The sequence below is a fragment of the Eucyclogobius newberryi genome, unplaced genomic scaffold (assembly GCF_026437365.1).
Source record: "Eucyclogobius newberryi isolate DKJ021-1_F unplaced genomic scaffold, fEucNew1.0.hap1 SCAF_248, whole genome shotgun sequence".
In the NCBI taxonomy this organism is placed as follows: Eukaryota; Metazoa; Chordata; class Actinopteri; order Gobiiformes; family Gobiidae; genus Eucyclogobius; species Eucyclogobius newberryi.
In genome coordinates, this window is record NW_027315888.1 from 15,606 (window position 1) to 41,367 (window position 25,762).

General features: G+C 50.3%; 1 protein-coding gene across 1 annotated transcript; it reads left to right on the top strand.

Annotated features, from left to right (window-relative positions):
* The first annotated feature begins 217 nt into the window (after nucleotides 1–217).
* LOC140372540 (heterogeneous nuclear ribonucleoprotein Q-like) lies at nucleotides 218–23,900 on the top strand. The gene is made up of 9 exons (XM_072459672.1): nucleotides 218–361; nucleotides 12,933–13,204; nucleotides 13,563–13,784; nucleotides 15,123–15,299; nucleotides 16,534–16,669; nucleotides 16,741–16,949; nucleotides 17,889–18,038; nucleotides 18,121–18,242; nucleotides 23,005–23,900. The coding sequence occupies exons 2-9, from the start codon at nucleotides 12,935–12,937 to the stop codon at nucleotides 23,591–23,593; spliced, it is 1,875 nt and encodes a 624-aa protein (XP_072315773.1). The 5' UTR covers nucleotides 218–361; nucleotides 12,933–12,934; the 3' UTR covers nucleotides 23,594–23,900.
* Nucleotides 23,901–25,762: the final 1,862 nt, after the last annotated feature.

Here is a 25,762-nt window from a genome sequence, read left to right on the forward strand (position 1 = left end):
CAAAAATGAGAAAAGACAGAATGAACATTATATATTTACATTTCAATTCGACATAAAACAAACCAACAACATGTTGTTTTATTTCATATCGACATAAAAATGCATCAAACACAAATATATACGACTTTTTAAGTTTGTTTTTGGCGCTTTGTCCTCCTAACGTCACTTCCACTTCCGTAAAACGAGCCGCCCCTGAAAACCGGCGGCGGAGACCCCGCGGCCGCTATACGTCACGGGCCGCCATTTTGTGTCCGGAGTTACCGCCAGCGCACCGCAGCAGCCTGTTTTCTTTACTTTTCTTTTATTTAAGCAGCTCTACTGCGGACCCCCGGGACCCCACGCTCACGACTGATCCGTGCGGGTACGTGCGCGTCTTTGTGCCGTGTAATGTCGCTTATGCGCCGGGTTCGGAGCACGTTTGGCCGCTGACTGTGGAGAGCACGTCGTGTGCGCTTTGTACCCGGCTTTCCGGAAAGCTGGGCCTTTGGAGCCTTTGCCGCGCGTCCTCCTGCACCAAACTGCCCCAGAGCAGCCCGCGCGCTCCAGGGGCCGCAGCCCGCGCGCTCCAGGGGCCGCAGCCCGCGCGCTCCAGGGGCCGCAGCCCGCGCGCTCCAGGGGCCGCAGCCCGCGCGCTCCAGGGGCCTCGCCATGTGGAGTTTGTGTGTGTGTTTAGCGCGTTAGCCCCGCTCGGAGCCCATGTGGAGCAGTGCGGCCTGTGGAGCCTGTGTCTCCAGAGGCTCCAGAGGCGTGGTGTGTGAGGAGCTGCAGGGAGAGGAGAGCTGCAGAGAGAGGAGGGAGAGAGCTGCAGGGAGGAGCAGGAGGGAGAGAGCTGCAGGGAGGAGCTGCAGGGAGGAGCAGGAGGGAGAGAGCTGCAGGGAGGAGCTGCAGGGAGGAGCAGGAGGGAGAGAGCTGCAGGGAGGAGCAGGAGGGAGAGAGCTGCAGGGAGGAGCAGGAGGGAGAGAGCTGCAGGGAGGAGCAGGAGGGAGAGAGCTGCAGGGAGGAGCTGCAGGGAGGAGCAGGAGGGAGAGAGCTGCAGGGAGGAGCAGGAGGGAGAGAGCTGCAGGGAGGAGCTGCAGGGAGGAGCAGGAGGGAGAGAGCTGCAGGGAGGAGCAGGAGGGAGAGAGCTGCAGGGAGGAGCAGGAGGGAGAGAGCTGCAGGGAGGAGCAGGAGGGAGAGAGCTGCAGGGAGGAGCTGCAGGGAGGAGCAGGAGGGAGAGAGCTGCAGGGAGGAGCAGGAGGGAGAGAGCTGCAGGGAGGAGCAGGAGGGAGCTGACTCTGCAGAGCCATTTAAAGAGTTTAAACTTTCACTCCTTTTGTCTCTGCTGCTCCTTCTTTTCCTCAAACTCTGACAAAGTCCTGGACACGTTTGGACTGTTTTTCTCTGAACAGGAAGTCCTCCCGGCTCCTCCCACATTCTCCCGGCTCCTCCCACATTTCACTCATGGATGAATGGAGCTGTCGTTATGTCACATGTGCAGAAGAGATGAAGCTGGAGAACGTTTGTCTCTGGTTCACAAAATGTGACAGTCCATTACACCAAATGTGTTATGGACTGTTTCTGCTGAGGGGGCGTGTCCTGTTTCTGCTGAGGGGGCGTGTCCTGTTTCTGCTGGAGGGGGCGTGTCCTGTTTCTGCTGAGGGGGCGTGTCCTGTTTCTGCTGAGGGGGCGTGTCCTGTTTCTGCTGGAGGGGGGCGTGTCCTGTTTCTGCTGGAGGGGGGCGTGTCCTGTTTCTGCTGAGGGGGCGTGTCCTGTTTCTGCTGGAGGGGGGCGTGTCCTGTTTCTGCTGGAGGGGGGCGTGTCCTGTTTCTGCTGAGGGGGCGTGTCCTGTTTCTGCTGGAGGGGGGCGTGTCCTGTTTCTGCTGGAGGGGGGCGTGTCCTGTTTCTGCTGGAGGGGGGCGTGTCCTGTTTCTGCTGGAGGGGGCGTGTCCTGTTTCTGCTGGAGGGGGGGCGTGTCCTGTTTCTGCTGGAGGGGGGGCGTGTCCTGTTTCTGCTGGAGGGGGGCGTGTCCTGTTTCTGCTGAGGGGGGGCGTGTCCTGTTTCTGCTGAGGGGGGGCGTGTCCTGTTTCTGCTGAGGGGGGCGTGTCCTGTTTCTGCTGAGGGGGGGCGTGTCCTGTTTCTGCTGAGGGGGCGTGTCCTGTTTCTGCTGAGGGGGCGTGTCCTGTTTCTGCTGGAGGGGGCGTGTCCTGTTTCTGCTGGAGAGGGGGCGTGTCCTGTTTCTGCTGGAGGGGGCGTGTCCTGTTTCTGCTGGAGGGGGCGTGTCCTGTTTCTGCTGGAGGGGGGCGTGTCCTGTTTCTGCTGGAGGGGGCGTGTCCTGTTTCTGCTGGAGGGGGCGTGTCCTGTTTCTGCTGGAGGGGGGCGTGTCCTGTTTCTGCTGAGGGGGCGTGTCCTGTTTCTGCTGAGGGGGCGTGTCCTGTTTCTGCTGGAGGGGGCGTGTCCTGTTTCTGCTGAGGGGGGGCGTGTCCTGGGGGGGGCGTGTCCTGGAGGGGGCGTGTCCTGTTTCTGCTGGAGGGGGCGTGTCCTGTTTCTGCTGGAGGGGGGGCGTGTCCTGTTTCTGCTGGAGGGGGCGTGTCCTGTTTCTGCTGGAGGGGGCGTGTCCTTTTTCTGCTGGAGGGGGCGTGTCCTTTTTCTGCTGGAGGGGGCGTGTCCTTTTTCTGCTGGAGGGGGCGTGTCCTTTTTCTGCTGGAGTGGGCGTGTCCTTTTTCTGCTGGAGGGGGCGTGTCCTGTTTCTGCTGGAGGGGGCGTGTCCTTTTTCTGCTGGAGGGGGCGTGTCCTTTTTCTGCTGGAGGGGGCGTGTCCTTTTTCTGCTGGAGGGGGCGTGTCCTTTTTCTGCTGGAGGGGGCGTGTCCTTTTTCTGCTGGAGGGGGCGTGTCCTTTTTCTGCTGGAGGGGGGCGTGTCCTGTTTCTGCTGGAGGGGGCGTGTCCTTTTTCTGCTGGAGGGGGCGTGTCCTGTTTCTGCTGGAGGGGGCGTGGCCTGTGTTTACATGATTCTGAAAAAAACGTTTTTTATAACATTGTGTTTTGAGGTGTTGGACGAGCTCTGTCCACCTCCTGAGGGGCGGTGTCCTCCTGAGGGGCGGTGTCCTCCTGAGGGGCGGTGTCCTCCTGAGGGGCGGTGTCCTCCTGAGGGCGCGGTGTCCTCCTGCGGGGGTCATGGGTCAGCGGGTGTCATGGGTCAGCGGGGTCAGCGGGTGTCATGGGTCAGCGGGTGTCATGGGTCAGCGGGGGTCATGGGTCAGCGGGGTCATGGGTCAGCGGGGGTCATGGGTCAGCGGGGGTCATGGGTCAGCGGGGGTCATGGGTCAGCGGGGGTCATGGGTCAGCGGGGGTCATGGGTCAGCGGGGGTCATGGGTCAGCGGGGGTCATGGGTCAGCGGGGTACTTGTAGCCTAGTAGCCGAGGCAAAACTCTGTTGGTTCCTGACAATTGGTGCGTCCATTGCACTGCAGGATTGACCCATCTTGTTTTCGTGCGTCATGTATGTCATGTATGTCATGTATGTCATGTATGTCATGTATGTCATGTATGTCATGTATGTCATGTATGTCATGTATGTCATGTATGTAGCCTCGGCTGCTAGCGCGCTGCTAGTAGCACGTAAACACACCTGAAACATGGCAGATTTCGGCTAATATTGGAGTCATCCTGCCGCGGCTACAAATAGCCCTACATAATGTATTTTGCACATTTTTTGTGGCAGTAGAACAGGCTGTGAAATAGATGGGGGCCCGTAGGCCCTCAAATGGCCGGCGGGCCCCGGGTTTGAATTAGGAGGGGCCCCCCGTATCAAAATTCCTTGAAAAAAATCAAGATTTAACCAGTAATTTGTCCATATTTGGGGCATTTTCATGGCTTAAGTTTCAATTTGACAGAAATGCCACTTCACAGTATCCTCGCTTCTCATTGGCCGAGCTGTATCCGTGATCTAATTTCGATAAAAGCGGTGCATCTGATTGGCCGCTGCGTTCGGTTGTACTTGGAAATGTTTGTTCTAACTTTGCCCCAAACGTGAAATCTCTGTTGGCGACGTCAATCTACAATTCAGTCTTTTTAAAGTTGTTTGCAACAAAAGCTGTGTCAATGTAGAAGTATCCAAGGGCCCCAAGGGCCCCGCCCTTTCAGGCTGAGAAATAGATTTTCAAAGTTAGGCCCCAGCAATTTCAGGGGCCCACAAGTGCGCGGCATCGCAGCGTCATAATAACAAGATAAATGTGTTTTAAAGCTGGTTATTAGCACGTAAAACAATTTAAACACTTTTATCTTTTATTTGATATGAAGAGCACGAATACTGAATCATCTAAACCAGAGATCATGATCTTTAAAACAGTTTAATTCAATATAATCATGTTTCTTAGATACAAAATGAATACTGTTTACAGCATTTGACACAAGGAGATCTTATATGTTCTGTTCTGTTATAATAAATATTCTAGAGCTGCAGCTATCGATTCTTTTAGTAATGAACCGGTTAAAGTTTGAATGGACGATTTTTTTTGACCCAAATCTGAGTCTTATTTCCTCGTGGCGTGGACGGCCGATTAGTCCTGCCACGTGTCAATCATCAAACGCACCTGTCGCTCACCTGCAGCCGCGTGTGGCTCGTCCCACATTTCCACGTGTCTAAGCGCATTGATCTATCATAATATAGTTCCCTCAGTGTACGGGGCAAAATGAAGACGGAGAAAGACTGTTTTAGCTGTCTCATAAGACCTGGAAATCTGCGGGAGACGAGAGATGTGATTCTAGTCGCACCTGTAATAGATCCATGTGTCGCACCTGTAATAGATCCATGAGTCGCACCTGTAGTAGATCCACGAGTCGCACCTGTAGTAGATCCATGTGTCGCACCTGTAATAGATCCATGTGTCGCACCTGTAATAGATCCATGAGTCGCACCTGTAATAGATCCATGAGTCGCACCTGTAATAGATCCATGTGTCGCACCTGTAATAGATCCATGTGTCGCACCTGTAGTAGATCCATGTGTCGCACCTGTAATAGATCCATGTGTCGCACCTGTAATAGATCCATGAGTCGCACCTGTAGTAGATCCATGTGTCGCACCTGTAGTAGATCCATGTGTCGCACCTGTAGTAGATCCATGTGTCGCACCTGTAGTAGATCCATGTGTCGCACCTGTAATAGATCCATGTGTCGCACCTGTAATAGATCCATGTGTCGCACCTGTAATAGATCCATGAGTCGCACCTGTAATAGATCCATGAGTCGCACCTGTAATAGATCCATGTGTCGCACCTGTAATAGATCCATGTGTCGCACCTGTAATAGATCCATGTGTCGCACCTGTAATAGATCCATGTGTCGCACCTGTAATAGATCCATGTGTCGCACCTGTAACAGATCCATGAGTCGCACCTGTAACAGATCCATGTGTCGCACCTGTAATAGATCCATGTGTCGCACCTGTAATAGATCCATGTGTCGCACCTGTAATAGATCCATGTGTCGCACCTGTAATAGATCCATGTGTCGCACCTGTAATAGATCCATGTGTCGCACCTGTAATAGATCCATGAGTCGCACCTGTAATAGATCCATGAGTCGCACCTGTAATAGATCCATGTGTCGCACCTGTAATAGATCCATGTGTCGCACCTGTAATAGATCCATGTGTCGCACCTGTAATAGATCCATGTGTCGCACCTGTAACAGATCCATGTGTCGCACCTGTAACAGATCCATGTGTCGCACCTGTAACAGATCCATGTGTCGCACCTGTAACAGATCCATGAGTCGCACCTGTAATAGATCCACGTGTCGCACCTGTAACAGATCCACGTGTCGCACCTGTAACAGATCCACGTGTCGCACCTGTAACAGATCCATGAGTCGTGCTTCAGCTCCGTGGGAAACAAAAGCGCCACAGATTCACCTGTTTTTAATGAAATATGTAAATTAAACAAAGCATCAAAGCAATAAAATAATAAATTAAGCTTTTTTGTAATCAAATTATTCGATTAACTCGAATAATCGTTGCAGCCCTAAAATATTCTGATTCATAATCTTCTTCAGGAACAAATCAAGTGTCAGTATTGTTCAAATAGAAGCTGTGAGAGTTCTGGTCAATACCACCACCTGTCTCACCGCTCCATATACTGTCTGTCTCACCGCTCCATATACTATCTGTCTCACCGCTCCATATACTGTCTGTCTCACCGCTCCATATACTGTCTGTCTCACCGCTCCATATACTGTCTGTCTCACCGCTCCATATACTGTCTGTCTCACCGCTCCATATACTGTCTGTCTCACCGCTCCATATACTGTCTGTCTCACCGCTCCATATACTGTCTGTCTCACCGCTCCATATACTGTCTGTCTCACCGCTCCATATACTGTCTGTCTCACCGCTCCATATACTGTCTGTCTCACCGCTCCATATACTGTCTGTCTCACCGCTCCATATACTGTGTCTCACCGCTCCATATACTGTCTGTCTCACCGCTCCATATACTGTCTGTCTCACCGCTCCATATACTGTCTGTCTCACCGCTCCATATACTGTCTGTCTCACCGCTCCATATACTGTCTGTCTCACCGCTCCATATACTGTCTGTCTCACCGCTCCATATACTGTCTGTCTCACCGCTCCATATACTGTCTGTCTCACCGCTCCATATACTGTCTGTCTCACCGCTCCATATACTGTCTGTCTCACCGCTCCATATACTGTCTGTCTCACCGCTCCATATACTGTCTGTCTCACCGCTCCATATACTGTCTGTCTCACCGCTCCATATACTGTCTGTCTCACCGCTCCATATACTGTCTGTCTCACCGCTCCATATACTGTCTGTCTCACCGCTCCATATACTGTCTGTCTCACCGCTCCATATACTGTCTGTCTCACCGCTCCATATACTGTCTGTCTCACCGCTCCATATACTGTCTGTCTCACCGCTCCATATACTGTCTGTCTCACCGCTCCATATACTGTCTGTCTCACCGCTCCATATACTGTCTGTCTCACCGCTCCATATACTGTCTGTCTCACCGCTCCATATACTGTCTGTCTCACCGCTCCATATACTGTCTGTCTCACCGCTCCATATACTGTCTGTCTCACCGCTCCATATACTGTCTGTCTCACCGCTCCATATACTGTCTGTCTCACCGCTCCATATACTGTCTGTCTCACCGCTTCATATACTGTCTGTCTCACCGCTTCATATACTGTCTGTCTCACCGCTCCATATACTGTCTGTCTCACCGCTCCATATACTGTCTGTCTCACCGCTCCATATACTGTCTGTCTCACCGCTCCATATACTGTCTGTCTCACCGCTCCGTATACTGTCTGTCTCACCGCTCCGTATACTGTCTGTCTCACCGCTCCGTATACTGTTTGTCTCACCGCTCCGTATACTGTCTGTCTCACCGCTCCGTATACTGTCTGTCTCACCGCTCCGTATACTGTCTGTCTCACCGCTCCGTATACTGTCTGTCTCACCGCTCCGTATACTGTCTGTCTCACCGCTCCGTATACTGTCTTGTCTCACCGCTCCGTATACTGTCTTGTCTCACCGCTCCGTATACTGTCTGTCTCACCGCTCCGTATACTCTCTGTCTCACCGCTCCATATACTGTCTGTCTCACCGCTCCATATACTGTCTGTCTCACCGCTCCATATACTGTCTGTCTCACCGCTCCATATACTGTTTGTCTCACCGCTCCATATACTGTCTGTCTCACCGCTCCATATACTGTCTGTCTCACCGCTCCATATACTGTCTGTCTCACCGCTCCAAATACTGTCTGTCTCACCGCTCCATATACTGTCTGTCTCACCGCTCCATATACTGTCTGTCTCACCGCTCCATATACTGTTTGTCTCACCGCTCCATATACCGTCTGTCTCACCGCTCCATATACTGTCTGTCTCACCGCTCCATATACTGTCTGTCTCCTGTCTCACCGCTCCATATACTGTCTGTCTCACCGCTCCATATACTCTCTGTCTCACCGCTCCATATACTGTCTGTCTCACCGCTCCATATACTGTTTGTCTCACCGCTCCATATACTGTCTGTCTCACCGCTCCATATACTGTCTGTCTCACCGCTCCATATACTGTCTGTCTCACCGCTACTGTCTGTCTCACCGCTCCATATACTGTCTGTCCCACCGCTCCATATACTGTCTGTCTCACCGCTCCAAATACTGTCTGTCTCACCGCTCCATATACTGTCTGTCTCACCGCTCCATATACTGTCTGTCTCACCGCTCCATATACTGTCTGTCCCACCGCTCCATATACTGTCTGTCTCACCGCTCCATATACTGTCTGTCCCACCGCTCCATATACTGTCTGTCTCACCGCTCCATATACTGTCTGTCTCACCGCTCCATATACTGTCTGTCTCACCGCTCCATATACTGTCTGTCTCACCGCTCCATATACTGTCTGTCTCACCGCTCCATATACTGTCTGTCCCACCGCTCCATATACTGTCTGTCTCACCGCTCCAAATACTGTCTGTCTCACCGCTCCATATACTGTCTGTCTCACCGCTCCATATACTGTCTGTCTCACCGCTCCATATACTGTCTGTCCCACCGCTCCATATACTGTCTGTCTCACCGCTCCATATACTGTCTGTCCCACCGCTCCATATACTGTCTGTCTCACCGCTCCATATACTGTCTGTCTCACCGCTCCATATACTGTCTGTCTCACCGCTCCATATACTGTCTGTCTCACCGCTCCATATACTGTCTGTCTCACCGCTCCATATACTGTCTGTCTCACCGCTCCATATACTGTCTGTCTCACCGCTCCATATACTGTTTGTCTCACCGCTCCATATACTGTCTGTCTCACCGCTCCATATACTGTCTGTCTCACCGCTCCATATACTGTCTGTCTCACCGCTCCATATACTGTCTGTCTCACCGCTCCATATACTGTCTGTCTCACCGCTCCATATACTGTCTGTCCCACCGCTCCATATACTGTCTGTCCCACCGCTCCATATACTGTCTGTCTCACCGCTCCATATACTGTCTGTCCCACCGCTCCATATACTGTCTGTCTCACCGCTCCAAATACTGTCTGTCTCACCGCTCCATATACTGTCTGTCTCACCGCTCCATATACTGTCTGTCTCACCGCTCCATATACTGTCTGTCCCACCGCTCCATATACTGTCTGTCTCACCGCTCCATATACTGTCTGTCCCACCGCTCCATATACTGTCTGTCCCACCGCTCCATATACTGTCTGTCTCACCGCTCCATATACTGTCTGTCTCACCGCTCCATATACTGTCTGTCCCACCGCTCCATATACTGTCTGTCCCACCGCTCCATATACTGTCTGTCTCACCGCTCCATATACTGTCTGTCTCACCGCTCCATATACTGTCTGTCTCACCGCTCCATATACTGTCTGTCTCACCGCTCCATATACTGTCTGTCCCACCGCTCCATATACTGTCTGTCTCACCGCTCCATATACTGTCTGTCCCACCGCTCCATATACTGTTTGTCTCACCGCTCCATATACTGTCTGTCTCACCGCTCCATATACTGTCTGTCTCACCGCTCCATATACTGTCTGTCTCACCGCTCCATATACTGTCTGTCTCACCGCTCCATATACTGTCTGTCTCACCGCTCCATATACTGTCTGTCCCACCGCTCCATATACTGTCTGTCTCACCGCTCCATATACTGTCTGTCTCACCGCTCCATATACTGTCTGTCTCACCGCTCCATATACTGTCTGTCTCACCGCTCCATATACTGTCTGTCTCACCGCTCCATATACTGTCTGTCTCACCGCTCCATTTGACGCTCGCCAACCTAGATTTCACTTTTGGTGCAAAATTAGTCCGGGCATTTCCGAGTACACCCTACGGGCCCCGGGGCCCTGTCTATTTTGCAGCCTGGTGTGCGTGTACTGTGTATCTGTGTACCGTGTGTTTGTATCCGTGTACCCCTGCGCGTGTACCGTGTATTGGATTAAAGCAACGATTTGCTTTTTGGTTTCCATGGAAACGCCCTGACTGAGACCGCTCCGCAGGACCGGATCTGGACTTGTAAAAACGTTTCGGTTCAGGTCCAAAAGAAACGAAACCCGGTGATTCGGTTCTGGACTCATAACAAATCTAGCTCTCACATTCTATATCCTTTACGTTCTAGAATCTAAACCATCTTAAAACTTCCATAAATCGCCAAATTTGCGTTGGAAAAGACGTAAACTCTGACATGGCTGTCACTGGCCCGGAGCATCAGCGACGCACGAGTCTTCACCGCCGCAGAAGTTGAAGCCGGCGAAATTAGACGCGAGACCGAACACTGAGGCGGCTGTAAGATCAAGGGCTTTATTTGAAGCGTTTCAAGCCGCCGCTTGTGCCGCTTGTGCCGCTTGTGCCGCTCCGTGAGTTAACTTAAGACATTGTTAAAGGAGCAGGTTGTGCTCTGGTTTGGGTGTAAATATTGTAACTTCTCGCTCAGGTCAGTGAGGCTGGTTTAATGTCACAAGTTGTCACTTTATTTCTTGAACAGAGTTGGTTACTGTTGGCCGTAACCATGGTGATGGAACAGGAACATCAGAAACCACCTGGTCTCCTGAGCCGCTCTTAGCTCCGCCCCAGAGACCACACACACACACTAGAGACTAGAGACACTACAATATGAATGAAATAACTGTTATGTTGTGATGTAGCATTTATTTAGGTGGGTTAATGTGCAATATACATATTTATACATCTAAGTAAATACTAAGTCAAAGTAATATTGTTTTAATTGCTGGATTAATTCATTGGAGCTTATATTTTGTAATAGTATTTGTATTCTACAGTTGTTAAATATGGTCTTGTGTTTAATGCTGTTAATATGATGTATTGTGTAAAATATTGTCATTTTTTTGATACTGCTAAAGTTGATTGATTTATAGTGATTCTAGTCGAGTTATGAGGTTTTTACATGACTTTGATGCCAATGGATCTGAAAATTAAAGAGTGTAAATGTATCTAAAGCATTAAACTTCATGTGTGGGAAACAGCCCAGTCAAACCAGTAACACACTTACACACCAGTAACACACTTACACACCAGTAACACACTTACACACCAGTAACACACCTACACACCAGTAACACACTTACACACCAGTAACACACTTACACACCAGTAACACACTTACACACCAGTAACACACCTACACACCAGTAACACACTTACACACCAGTAACACACTTACACACCAGTAACACACTTACACACCAGTAACACACCTACACACCAGTAACACACTTACACACCAGTAACACACTTACACACCAGTAACACACTTACACACCAGTAACACACCAGTAACACACTTACACACCAGTAACACACTTACACACCAGTAACACACTTACACACCAGTAACACACTTACACACCAGTAACACACTTACACACCAGTAACACACACCAGTAACACACTTACACACCAGTAACACACTTACACACCAGTAACACACCTACACACCAGTAACACACCTACACACCAGTAACACACCTACACACCAGTAACACACCTACACCTACACACCAGTAACACACCTACACACCAGTAACACACTTACACACCAGTAACACACTTACACACCAGTAACACACTTACACACCAGTAACACACTTACACACCAGTAACACACTTACACACCAGTTACACACCAGTAACACACTTACACACCAGTAACACACTTACACACCAGTAACACACTTACACACCAGTAACACACTTACACACCAGTAACACACTTAGACACCAGTAACACACTTACACACACAGTAACACACTTACACACCAGTAACACACTTACACACCAGTAACACACTTACACACCAGTAACACACTTACACACCAGTAACACACTTACACACCAGTAACACACTTACACACCAGTAACACACCTACACACCAGTAACACACTTACACACCAGTAACACACTTACACACCAGTAACACACTTACACACCAGTAACACACTTACACACCAGTAACACACCTACACACCAGTAACACACCTACACACCAGTAACACACTTACACACCAGTAACACACTTACACACCAGTAACACACTTACACACCAGTAACACACCTACACACCAGTAACACACCTACACACCAGTAACACACTTACACACCAGTAACACACTTACACACCAGTAACACACTTACACACCAGTAACACACTTACACACCAGTAACACACTTACACACCAGTAACACACTTACACACACAGTAACACACTTACACACCAGTATCACACTTACACACACAGTAACACACTTACACACCAGTAACACACTTACACACCAGTAACACACCTACACACCAGTAACACACTTACACACCAGTAACACACTTACACACCAGTAACACACTTACACACCAGTAACACACTTACACACCAGTAACACACTTACACACCAGTAACACACCTACACACCAGTAACACACTTACACACCAGTAACACACTTACACACCAGTAACACACTTACACACCAGTAACACACTTACACACCAGTAACACACTTACACACCAGTAACACACCTACACACCAGTAACACACCTACACACCAGTAACACACTTACACACCAGTAACACACCTACACACCAGTAACACACTCGACTTGCTCTTGTTCCTCAAGTGTCTGAACTGTTAAGTTATAGTTAAGCTGCTTGTGATTTGTAAATTGTATTTTCTGTTAAAAACAGTGAATAAATCAGACAAGTTGACTTTATTTCACTGTAGTTAATCCTTGTGTTTGACAGTCGTCCTTGTTCAAGTGTCTAGTGTTCTGTAAAAATGGCCTGTGTTCAGGTCCCGACTCATTAGATCCGGACCTGAACCTGAACGTAGCTTTAGCGCTGCATCCCGGACTGAGAACACCTTCTTCTTGTGTTCAGAGATGGCCACTGATCATGTGAACGGGAACGGCACCGAGGAGCCCATGGAAGCCTCCTCCTCGTCCACCCAGCGCTCCGAGAGCTACCCCGCCCTGCTGGAGGCGGGGCTCCCAGAGGCGGTGGCGGAGAAGCTGGATGACCTTTACGTGGCAGGTCTGGTGGCTCATAGCGACCTGGACGAGCGCGCCATCGAGGCTCTGAAGGAGTTTAACGAAGAAGGAGCGCTGCAAGTCCTGCTGCAGTTCAAGGAGAGCGACCTTTCACACGTGCAGGTCAGTGAGCGCCTAAAACACCACGCAAGAGGCTCATTTACACACGTGCAGGTCAGTGAGCGCCTAAAACGCCACGCAAGAGGCTCATTTACACACGTGCAGGTCATTTACACACGTACAGGTCATTTACACACGTACAGGTCATTTACACACGTACAGGTCACTTACACACGTACAGGTCACTTACACACGTACAGGTCACTTACACACGTACAGGTCATTTACACACGTACAGGTCACTTACACACGTACAGGTCACTTACACACGTACAGGTCACTTACACACGTACAGGTACAGGTCATTTACACACGTACAGGTCAGTGTGAGTCCGTCTTAAACCTCATGTTCCGTCTGTAGAACAAAAGTGCCTTCCTGTGTGGCGTGATGAAGACGTTCCGACAGAGGGAGAAGAGCGGGACAAAGGTCTCGGACACAAACAAAGGTCCAGACGAGGCAAAGATCAAGGAGCTGCTGGACCGGACCGGCTACACTCTGGACGTGACGACGGGTCAGAGGAAGTACGGCGGTCCACCACCCGAGAGCGTGTACGCGTGTGCACAGCCGCCTGCAGGGACGGAGGTGAGGTCACCACACAAGGTCATGCAGCACTAAAACTGGGCTGAACAATGACGGGGGACAGAACAATGACGGGGGACAGAACAATGACGGGGGACAGAACAGTGACGGGGGACAGAACAGTGACGGGGGACAGAACAGTGACGGGGGACAGAACAATGACGGGGCGGCAGGACAATGACGGGGGACAGAACAATGACGGGGGACAGAACAATGACGGGGGACAGAACAGTGACGGGGGACAGAACAGTGACGGGGACAGAACAGTGACGGGGGACAGAACAGTGACGGGGGACAGAACAGTGACGGGGCGGCAGGACAATGACGGGGGACAGAACAATGACGGGGACAGAACAATGACGGGGGACAGAACAGTGACGGGGGACAGAACAGTGACGGGGGACAGAACAGTGACGGGGGACAGAACAATGTGACGGGGGACAGAACAATGTGACGGGGGACAGAACAATGTGACGGGGGACAGAACAATGTGACGGGGGGACAGAACAATGTGACGGGGGACAGAACAATGACGGGGCGGCAGGACAATGACGGGGGACAGAACAATGACGGGGGACAGAACAATGACGGGGCGGCAGGACAATGACGGGAGACACCTTTGACCCTTCGTAGGTCTGTGTAGAAGTGTGTAGTGTCTGTAGAAGTGTGTGTGTGTGTGTGTAGAAGTGTGTGTGTGTGTGTGTGTAGAAGTGTGTGTGTGTAGAAGTGTGTGTGTGTGTGTAGAAGTGTGTGTGTGTAGAAGTGTGTGTGTGTGTGTGTGTGTGTGTAGAAGTGTGTGTGTGTAGAAGTGTGTGTGTGTGTGTGTGTGTAGAAGTGTGTAGTGTAGAAGTGTGTGTGTGTAGAAGTGTGTGTGTGTGTGTGTAGAAGTGTGTGTCTGTAGAAGTGTGTGTCTGTAGAAGTGTGTGTGTGTGTGTAGAAGTGTGTCTGTAGAAGTGTGTGTGTAGAAGTGTGTGTGTGTGTAGAAGTGTGTCTGTAGAAGTGTGTCTGTAGAAGTGTGTGTGTGTAGAAGTGTGTGTCTGTAGAAGTGTGTGTCTGTAGAAGTGTGTGTCTGTAGAAGTGTGTGTCTGTAGAAGTGTGTGTCTGTAGAAGTGTGTGTCTGTAGAAGTGTGTGTCTGTAGAAGTGTGTGTGTGTAGAAGTGTGTGTGTGTAGAAGTGTGTGTCTGTAGAAGTGTGTGTGTGTGTGTGTAGAAGTGTGTGTGTGTAGAAGTGTGTGTGTGTAGAAGTGTGTGTGTGTGTAGAAGTGTGTGTGTGTGTAGAAGTGTGTGTCTGTAGAAGTGTGTCTGTGTCTGAAGTTCAGGCCTTTGTCTGCTTCTGCTGCAGATTTTCGTGGGGAAGATTCCTCGGGACCTGTTCGAGGACGAGCTGGTTCCTCTGTTTGAAAAGGCCGGTCCGATCTGGGACATGCGGCTCATGATGATGCCTCTGAGCGGAATCAACCGCGGCTACGCCTTTGTCACCTTCTGCTCCAAGGAGGCCGCCATGGAGGCCGTCAGACTGGTGAGAGAAAGATTACTCCCCTTAAAGTTCTGCTTCATAAGCCTTGATGAACATCTCAGTCAGAGGTTATAAAGGTCATGACTTTGTTTATTGTCTTGGTTATAATAACTCTATGTGTAAAAACCTATAAAAGTCCTGTTTCTCTTAACATATCAAAGCTTTTCATCTGAACATCTGTTTAGTTTGTATGTTCTGATCAGCTCCTTCCATGTTGCGAGCACAGATTTGACCCAGGGATTCTTCACTTCCTCCGTCAGACTCAAGCGTCTGTCATCTGCAGTAAAACCTGTACAGGAACTTCCGGCACCACAAGACTCTCAGTATAAGACCTGTACAGGAACCTCAGGCACCACAAGACTCTCAGTAGAAGACCTGTACAGGAACCTCAGGCACCACATGACTCTCAGTATAAGACCTGTACAGGAACCTCAGGCACCACATGACTCTCAGTATAAGACCTGTACAGGAACTTCCGGCACCACATGACTCAGTATAAGACCTGTACAGGAACCTCAGGCACCACATTACTCTCAGTATAAGACCTGTACAGGAACCTCAGGCACCACATGACTCTCAGTATAAGACCTGTACAGGAACCAGCGGCACCACATGACTCTCAGTATAAGACCTGTACAGGAACCTCAGGCACCACATGACTCTCAGTATAAGACCTGTACAGGAACTTCCGGCACCACATGACTCAGTATAAGACCTGTACAGGAACCTCAGGCACCACATGACTCTCAGTATAAGACCTGTACAGGAACCAGCGGCACCACATGACTCTCAGTATAAGACCTGTACAGGAACCAGCGGCACCACATGACTCTCAGTATAAGACCTGTACAGGAACCCCCGGCACCACATGACTCTCAGTATAAGACCTGTACCTGGGGTCGGAGCTCGGTGGGTCGGAGCTCGGTGGGTCGGAGCTCGGTGGGCGGAGCTCAGGGGGGCGGAGCTCATGGGGGCGGAGCTCAGGGTTCTGGCGTTATGTTGTAGTTGACGTGCTTTTGTCGTGTGGCGAATGAAGACGGCGTAAACAAAGGTTTAAACAGACTTGACAAAGTCCTGTAGGAACTGAATCATCCACAATCTGCAGCAGGTCTTGGATCAGCTGAGATGTGAGTCCAGCTTATCACAGTTTGCTGCATGTCCTTCCCTCTCTCATCCCCATTTCACACTACTGTTAAACCCTGTGAGTCCACCTAACCGCTTTTGTCTCTTGTCTCAGTACAACAACTACGAGATCCGCCCGGGAAAACACATCGGCGTCTGCATCTCTGTGGCCAACAACCGTCTGTTTGTGGGTTCAATTCCCAAGAGCAAGACAAAGGAGCAGATCCAGGAGGAGTTCGCCAAAGTCACAGGTGATGCTTTCAGAGTTTACATTCAGCTGAAAGTGCAGTGTCTTGACTGTGTTTCTGCTGGTGTCCACCAGAGGGCCTGACGGACGTGATCCTGTACCATCAGCCCGACGACAAGAAGAAGAACCGCGGCTTCTGTTTCCTGGAGTTTGAGGACCACAAATCTGCGGCGCAGGCTCGACGCAGACTCATGAGCGGGAAAGTCAAAGTTTGGAACAACGTGACTGTGACGGTGGAGTGGGCCGACCCCATCGAGGACCCCGATCCCGAGGTCATGGCCAAGGTCAGGGCGTAGACACACGCACGCACACAGAGTACTAACCGGAACCAAACCTTTAGAACCCACAGGCGGGTGGGGGGGGCTGCACACTTAAGCGTCAGTTCTGTCTGTCCAAAACACGCTAAATCTACTGTTACACGCTCCTGCGCGCCGCGTCCCCTCCCTCTCCTCACGTGGTGCGTTTTAGGCAAAACATCTTTTGAAATTGAAATTATATTTATATTCATACACCGTCCGCCTGTGCAATATTTCATTAAAAAATCCGTAAACCAAGTAATAAAATGGCGGCCTAATGCTGCACTGACATAAGTCATAAGTGTGTCAAGACATTTACAGATGGACTGATGTCAACTTTTATTCATTCATTCTCTACCTACCGCTTGTTCCCTTTCGGGGTTGCGGGGGACTGGAGCCTATCCCAGTGACTTTGGGCCTTAGACGGGGTACACCCTGGACAGGGAGGAGCCCGAGAACCCATGGTAACACGGAGAGAACATGCAGACTCCACCCAGAGAGATCATGTGATGTTTGTCTGGTCCGGGAATCGAACCCATGATCTCCTTCTTGGGAGGCTAGCCGCCTTTGCCACCGTGCACCGGTCAACTTTTAATTCAGTTCCACTTTTAATATCAGCTGATCATTGTTTACATTACCCTATATGTGACGCCCAAGTTTCTAGAATAAGTTAAATTGGCTGTAAAATAAAATGGACCCAAGCTTTGATCAATCTGTTAAGTCCCAGTTTGCTCTGGCAACGCCTAACCCTTTGCCCCGACTTTGGTCCCGCTTTGGTCCCCCTTTGCCCCGACTTTGGTCCCGCTTTGGTCCCCCTTTGCCCCGACTTTGGTCCCGCTTTGGTCCCCCTTTGCCCCGACTTTGGTCCCGCTTTTCCCTCTGTTTATGGAATGTGAGGGTTGAACTGAACTCGCTTGTCGTTTCCAGGTGAAGGTGCTCTTCGTGAGGAACCTGGCGAATGACGTGACTGAAGAGGCTTTGGAGACGGCCTTCGGTGAGTTCGGGAAACTGGAGCGAGTTAAGAAGCTCAAAGACTACGCCTTCATCCACTTTGAGGAGCGCGACGGAGCTGTGAAGGTGCAGAGTGTTTTCTTCAGGGTTCTGGGCCTAAACTGTTCTGAGATTCTTGTTTTAACAGCATTTTGTGTCTTTGGTTCAGGCGCTGGAGGAGATGAACGGGAAGGAGCTGGAAGGAGAACAGATCGAGATCGTGTTCGCCAAACCTCCAGATCAGAAGAGAAAAGAGCGTAAGGCCCAGAGACAAGCAGCCAAGACCCAGATGTGAGTTCAGACCGGACAAACTGTAAATATGTGCTGCACATGTGTACCGAGACCCAGAGAGCGCTGCCATGACGACGGACTCACGGCGACGGACCCACGGCGACGGACTGTAGTGAGGCCCACACGTGAGGCCGCTCTAGTGCATCTGAGGACTGTAACGTGACTAAACATGTATGTAACGTGTAGTGAGGCCCACACGTGAGGCCGCTCTAGTGCATCTGAGGACTGTAACGTGACTAAACATGTATGTAACGTGTAGTGAGGCCCACACGTGAGGCCGCTCTAGTGCATCTGAGGACTGTAACGTGACTAAACATGTATGTAACGTGTAGTGAGGCCCACACGTGAGGCCGCTCTAGTGCATCTGAGGACTGTAACGTGACTAAACATGTATGTAACGTGTAGTGAGGCCCACACGTGAGGCCGCTCTAGTGCATCTGAGGACTGTAACGTGACTAAACATGTATGTAACGTGTAGTGAGGCCCACACGTGAGGCCGCTCTAGTGCATCTGAGGACTGTAACGTGACTAAACATGTATGTAACGTGTAGTGAGGCCCACACGTGAGGCCGCTCTAGTGCATCTGAGGACTGTAACGTGACTAAACATGTATGTAACGTGTAGTGAGGCCCACACGTGAGGCCGCTCTAGTGCATCTGAGGACTGTAACGTGACTAAACATGTATGTAACGTGTAGTGAGGCCCACACGTGAGGCCGCTCTAGTGCATCTGAGGACTGTAACGTGACTAAACATGTATGTAACGTGTAGTGAGGCCCACACGTGAGGCCGCTCTAGTGCATCTGAGGACTGTAACGTGACTAAACATGTATGTAACGTGTAGTGAGGCCCACACGTGAGGCCGCTCTAGTGCATCTGAGGACTGTAACGTGACTAAACATGTATGTAACGTGTAGTGAGGCCCACACGTGAGGCCGCTCTAGTGCATCTGAGGACTGTAACGTGACTAAACATGTATGTAACGTGTAGTGAGGCCCACACGTGAGGCCGCTCTAGTGCATCTGAGGACTGTAACGTGACTAAACATGTATGTAACGTGTAGTGAGGCCCACACGTGAGGCCGCTCTAGTGCATCTGAGGACTGTAACGTGACTAAACATGTATGTAACGTGTAGTGAGGCCCACACGTGAGGCCGCTCTAGTGCATCTGAGGACTGTAACGTGACTAAACATGTATGTAACGTGTAGTGAGGCCCACACGTGAGGCCGCTCTAGTGCATCTGAGGACTGTAACGTGACTAAACATGTATGTAACGTGTAGTGAGGCCCACACGTGAGGCCGCTCTAGTGCATCTGAGGACTGTAACGTGACTAAACATGTATGTAACGTGTAGTGAGGCCCACACGTGAGGCCGCTCTAGTGCATCTGAGGACTGTAACGTGACTAAACATGTATGTAACGTGTAGTGAGGCCCACACGTGAGGCCGCTCTAGTGCATCTGAGGACTGTAACGTGACTAAACATGTATGTAACGTGTAGTGAGGCCCACACGTGAGGCCGCTCTAGTGCATCTGAGGACTGTAACGTGACTAAACATGTATGTAACGTGTAGTGAGGCCCACACGTGAGGCCGCTCTAGTGCATCTGAGGACTGTAACGTGACTAAACATGTATGTAACGTGTAGTGAGGCCCACACGTGAGGCCGCTCTAGTGCATCTGAGGACTGTAACGTGACTAAACATGTATGTAACGTGTAGTGAGGCCCACACGTGAGGCCGCTCTAGTGCATCTGAGGACTGTAACGTGACTAAACATGTATGTAACGTGTAGTGAGGCCCACACGTGAGGCCGCTCTAGTGCATCTGAGGACTGTAACGTGACTAAACATGTATGTAACGTGTAGTGAGGCCCACACGTGAGGCCGCTCTAGTGCATCTGAGGACTGTAACGTGACTAAACATGTATGTAACGTGTAGTGAGGCCCACACGTGAGGCCGCTCTAGTGCATCTGAGGACTGTAACGTGACTAAACATGTATGTAACGTGTAGTGAGGCCCACACGTGAGGCCGCTCTAGTGCATCTGAGGACTGTAACGTGACTAAACATGTATGTAACGTGTAGTGAGGCCCACACGTGAGGCCGCTCTAGTGCATCTGAGGACTGTAACGTGACTAAACATGTATGTAACGTGTAGTGAGGCCCACACGTGAGGCCGCTCTAGTGCATCTGAGGACTGTAACGTGACTAAACATGTATGTAACGTGTAGTGAGGCCCACACGTGAGGCCGCTCTAGTGCATCTGAGGACTGTAACGTGACTAAACATGTATGTAACGTGTAGTGAGGCCCACACGTGAGGCCGCTCTAGTGCATCTGAGGACTGTAACGTGACTAAACATGTATGTAACGTGTAGTGAGGCCCACACGTGAGGCCGCTCTAGTGCATCTGAGGACTGTAACGTGACTAAACATGTATGTAACGTGTAGTGAGGCCCACACGTGAGGCCGCTCTAGTGCATCTGAGGACTGTAACGTGACTAAACATGTATGTAACGTGTAGTGAGGCCCACACGTGAGGCCGCTCTAGTGCATCTGAGGACTGTAACGTGACTAAACATGTATGTAACGTGTAGTGAGGCCCACACGTGAGGCCGCTCTAGTGCATCTGAGGACTGTAACGTGACTAAACATGTATGTAACGTGTAGTGAGGCCCACACGTGAGGCCGCTCTAGTGCATCTGAGGACTGTAACGTGACTAAACATGTATGTAACGTGTAGTGAGGCCCACACGTGAGGCCGCTCTAGTGCATCTGAGGACTGTAACGTGACTAAACATGTATGTAACGTGTAGTGAGGCCCACACGTGAGGCCGCTCTAGTGCATCTGAGGACTGTAACGTGACTAAACATGTATGTAACGTGTAGTGAGGCCCACACGTGAGGCCGCTCTAGTGCATCTGAGGACTGTAACGTGACTAAACATGTATGTAACGTGTAGTGAGGCCCACACGTGAGGCCGCTCTAGTGCATCTGAGGACTGTAACGTGACTAAACATGTATGTAACGTGTAGTGAGGCCCACACGTGAGGCCGCTCTAGTGCATCTGAGGACTGTAACGTGACTAAACATGTATGTAACGTGTAGTGAGGCCCACACGTGAGGCCGCTCTAGTGCATCTGAGGACTGTAACGTGACTAAACATGTATGTAACGTGTAGTGACGCCGCTCTTAACCTCTTCCCATCCTCCTGAGGCCGGTGCATTTTCTATATCTCAAATATTCTCTTACATCATCACTTTTATTTCCTGGTCAATACCATAAGTTATACATCATTTTAAAGATTATTTTCTCAACAAAACAAATATTTCATTGATTTACATTGAATAATTTGCCCCAAGAAGCAATTGCCAATAGTTTGTGAGAAAGTCTCAACTTTTACAAACTCATGTCCTGTTTGTGTTTATGACGGAGGAAACGGCTTTAATTCTGTTCATCCTTGTGCTCAGTCTGTCCGTAAAGAACCATTGAACAACAATATACACTTGTGTTTTTACTGAAGTTTTCACATTTCCAGATATTGTCAAGTAAACAAACTTTTCCTCGTTTGACCTATAAGATGGTGTTTGGCATCGATCTCTTCCTCAGACTGTTTCCTACAGAATGAGACCGTCCACTCCCGGGTTTGTTCTCTACAGCCTCTGGAGGAAAAAAATGCGGCGGTTCCGACGCGCGAAGCTAACGTGTTTGTAGCCACATAGCTAACGTCAGCAGTGACTGAGCGGACTTTGATTGACTTATTATTCTAGCCAATAAAAATAGCTTTCGAAAGAGGGGCGGGACTTAGGGGTCCCACACACAGAATCCTCTAATTCTCCTGCGTAACTGTAAAGAGAAGAGGGGACTAGAATTTGCGCGTAACGTTTTCTGATTTTATTAGCCTTTTGAACGCGCATTTTGTTAAATATATGTATTATATCAATACAAAAATAGAATAAAAATATTTTTATTTTTATTTTTAACCTCTATATGGGAAATTCATGGTTAAACTCATATTTACACATTTTCACATACATTGTTTTTAGCAGTTATAATAGGTATTAGTGGCCTACAAAACATCTAAATGTATGTTTTATGATCATAGAGGAGCTAAAATTGTAATAAAACAGTTTGGCACATATTTGGATCACTTGTTCCCAATATACTTTTTGATACAAAAAGGTCAAAGCACCAAAATGCTTCTGTTCTAGAGATCTGAAACTTGACACAGTTGTTGTCATGACAACAGCATGTGCAGTGAACAGCATAAACACAATGAAGTATGTCCTGCTCAGGACCTTTACAAATGGACAATATTCAGGCGAGACTAAAAAAGGATGTTTTGTTCATGTTTGTGCTTCTGTGGTGTAAGTTCTGAAGCCCTGACAGTGTCATAGTGTCATGTGCACATCTGCAGAAACTAGAAGGCCTAAGCTTTCTAATGATGCATCACACTCACATGTGGAACATAAGATCCTCTCTGACCAGTGTGCACAGGTCTGACCAGTGTGCACAGGTCTGACCAGTGTGCACAGGTCTGACCAGTGTGCACAGGTCTGACCAGTGTGCACAGGTCTGACCAGTGTGCACAGGTCTGACCAGTGTGCACAGGTCTGACCAGTGTGCACAGGTCTGACCAGTGTGCACAGGTCTGACCAGTGTGCACAGGTCCAAAGAGGCGGGTGGAAACAGGTTAAAGGAGAAGCCGGTTTGTGACTGAATTTACAGAATGTCTTAAATGTTAAACTTTGTTCTGTTTCTCAGGTACGACGACTTCTACTATTACCCTCCTCCGCACCACATGACTCCCCCTGCTCGTGGGCGTGGTCGCGGCGGTAACCGTGGCGGTTACGGTTACCCTCAGGACTTCTACGGTTATGACGACTATGATTACTACTACAGCGACTACCACAGCGGTTACCGCGGCTATGACGACTACTCTTACGGCTACGAAGACTTCCAGTCTCCGCCCAGAGGCCGCGGCGCACGCTCTAGGGGAGGATCCTCGCCAGCGAGGGGGCGGGGCATCGCGCCAGGAGCTCCCAGAGCCAGGGCGGGCTTCCAGCAGCGAGGGGCGGGGCTGCGGGGCAGGGGAGCCCCGCGCGGACTGCCCCCCAGAGGCCGAGGCGCGGTACGTGGTGTGCGCGGCGCTCGTGGTGCGAATGTGGCCGGAAAACGCAAAGCCGATGGCTACAACCAGCCAGATTCCAAACGGCGGCAGACAAATGCTCAGAACTGGGGCTCTCAGCCCATCGCCCAGCAACCGCTGCATGGCGAGCACGGTAACTATTCCGGATACAAATCCGACCAGCAGGAGTTCTATCAGGACTCTTTCGGGCAGCAGTGGAAGTGACAGGGCCAGGCCCATGTACATATTTTAATATGGACTCCACCTGCCGAACTGCTCCTCATTTTACTTTGCTTTTTTAAAATGGCCTTTTCCACAAGTCCAATTTTTAGCGGGAGTATGTGCTGGCTGAGTGTCGGCTCTAGTGTATGTTTTTACATGGTTCATGTTGAGTAACAGCATTGTCCTTCTGTATTTAAAAAAGTGTGATGTTTAAACGTGGACCTGGAGGTCCTTCGGGCTTTACATTGGCTTGTATTCTTTGCTGTCTGTTGCTTAAATAAACTACACGCACACGTGTGCAAAACTCAAATTGTGTTCAAATTCCTGTTTGGCTTCTTCAAATTCCTCAAATTCTCCTGGAGTGTCCTGCATGTGTCCTCTGCAGTGTGCACTGCATGTGTCCTCTGCAGAGTGCACTGCATGTGTCCTCTGCAGTGTGTCCTGCATGTGTCCTCTGCAGTGTGCACTGCATGTGTCCTCTGCAGTGTGCACTGCATGTGTCCTCTGCAGAGTGCACTGCATGTGTCCTCTGCAGAGTGCACTGCATGTGTCCTCTGCAGAGTGCACTGCATGTGTCCTCTGCAGAGTGCACTGCATGTGTCCTCTGCAGAGTGCACTGCATGTGTCCTCTGCAGAGTGCACTGCATGTGTCCTCTGCAGAGTGCACTGCATGTGTCCTCTGCAGTGTGTCCTGCATGTGTCCTCTGCAGAGTGCACTGCATGTGTCCTCTGCAGTGTGCACTGCATGTGTCCTCTGCAGCGTGCACTGCATGTGTCCTCTGCAGTGTGCACTGCATGTGTCCTCTGCAGCGTGCACTGCATGTGTCCTCTGCAGTGTGTCCTGCATGTGTCCTCTGCAGTGTCCATCTGTCCATCAAAACCAGACAGAGCATTTGGTCCCAAACGATCGAGTTGTAGTCGCTTTAGTTTGAGTTCCAGAAGATGAGCCAGAACTGGACTAATCTGCATGTTTCATCCCCATAACTGTCCTGCAGCTGTTCTCGGACGCTCACGGGGTTAAAACACTCTTCTAAAGGGTTTAAGACTCCTCTAAAGGGTTTAAGACTCCTCTAAAGGGTTTAAGACTCTCCTAAAGGGTTTAAGACTCTCCTAAAGGGTTTAAGACTCCCCTAAAGGGTTTAAGACTCCTCTAAAGGGTTTAAGACTCCTCTAAAGGGTTTAAGACTCTCCTAAAGGGTTTAAGACTCCTCTAAAGGGTTTAAGACTCTCCTAAAGGGTTTAAGACTCTCCTAAAGTGTTTCCTGAACCTTTCATTTGAGAGTCAAATATTCATCATTGAAACATTATTTTTGGAGGAATGAAAGTGATTTCGAGCGTCTGAGAACATCTGCTTCTGCTTCTGCTTCTGCATGTTCTGCTCTGTGATCTCTCCTCCTGCCCTTCTCCTCCTGCCCTTCTCCTCCTGCTCTTCTCCTCCTGCTCTTCTCCTCCTGCTCTTCTCCTCCTGCCCTTCTCCTCCTGCTCTTCTCCTCCTGCTCTTCTCCTCCTGCTCTTCTCCTCCTGCTCTTCTCCTCCTGCTCTTCTCCTCCTGCCCTTCTCCTCCTGCCCTTCTCCTCCTGCTCTTCTCCTCCTGCCCTTCTCCTCCTGCCCTTCTCCTCCTGCTCTTCTCCTCCTGCCCTTCTCCTCCTGCTCTTCTCCTGCTCCTGCTCTTCTCCTGCTCCTGCTCTTCTCCTCCTGCCCTTCTCCTCCTGCCCTTCTCCTCCTGCTCTTCTCCTCCTGCTCTTCTCCTCCTGCCCTTCTCCTCCTGCTCTTCTCCTCCTGCTCTTCTCCTCCTGCTCTTCTCCTCCTGCTCTTCTCCTCCTGCTCTTCTCCTCCTGCTCTTCTCCTCCTGCCCTTCTCCTCCTGCCCTTCTCCTCCTGCTCTTCTCCTCCTGCCCTTCTCCTCCTGCCCTTCTCCTCCTGCTCTTCTCCTCCTGCCCTTCTCCTCCTGCTCTTCTCCTGCTCCTGCTCTTCTCCTGCTCCTGCTCTTCTCCTCCTGCCCTTCTCCTCCTGCCCTTCTCCTCCTGCTCTTCTCCTCCTGCCCTTCTCCTCCTGCCCTTCTCCTCCTGCTCTTCTCCTGCTCCTCCTGTTCCTCTTCTCCTCCTGCTCCTCTCTTCCTCCTGCTCTTCTCCTCCTGCTCTTCTCCTCCTGCCCTTCTCCTCCTGCTCTTCTC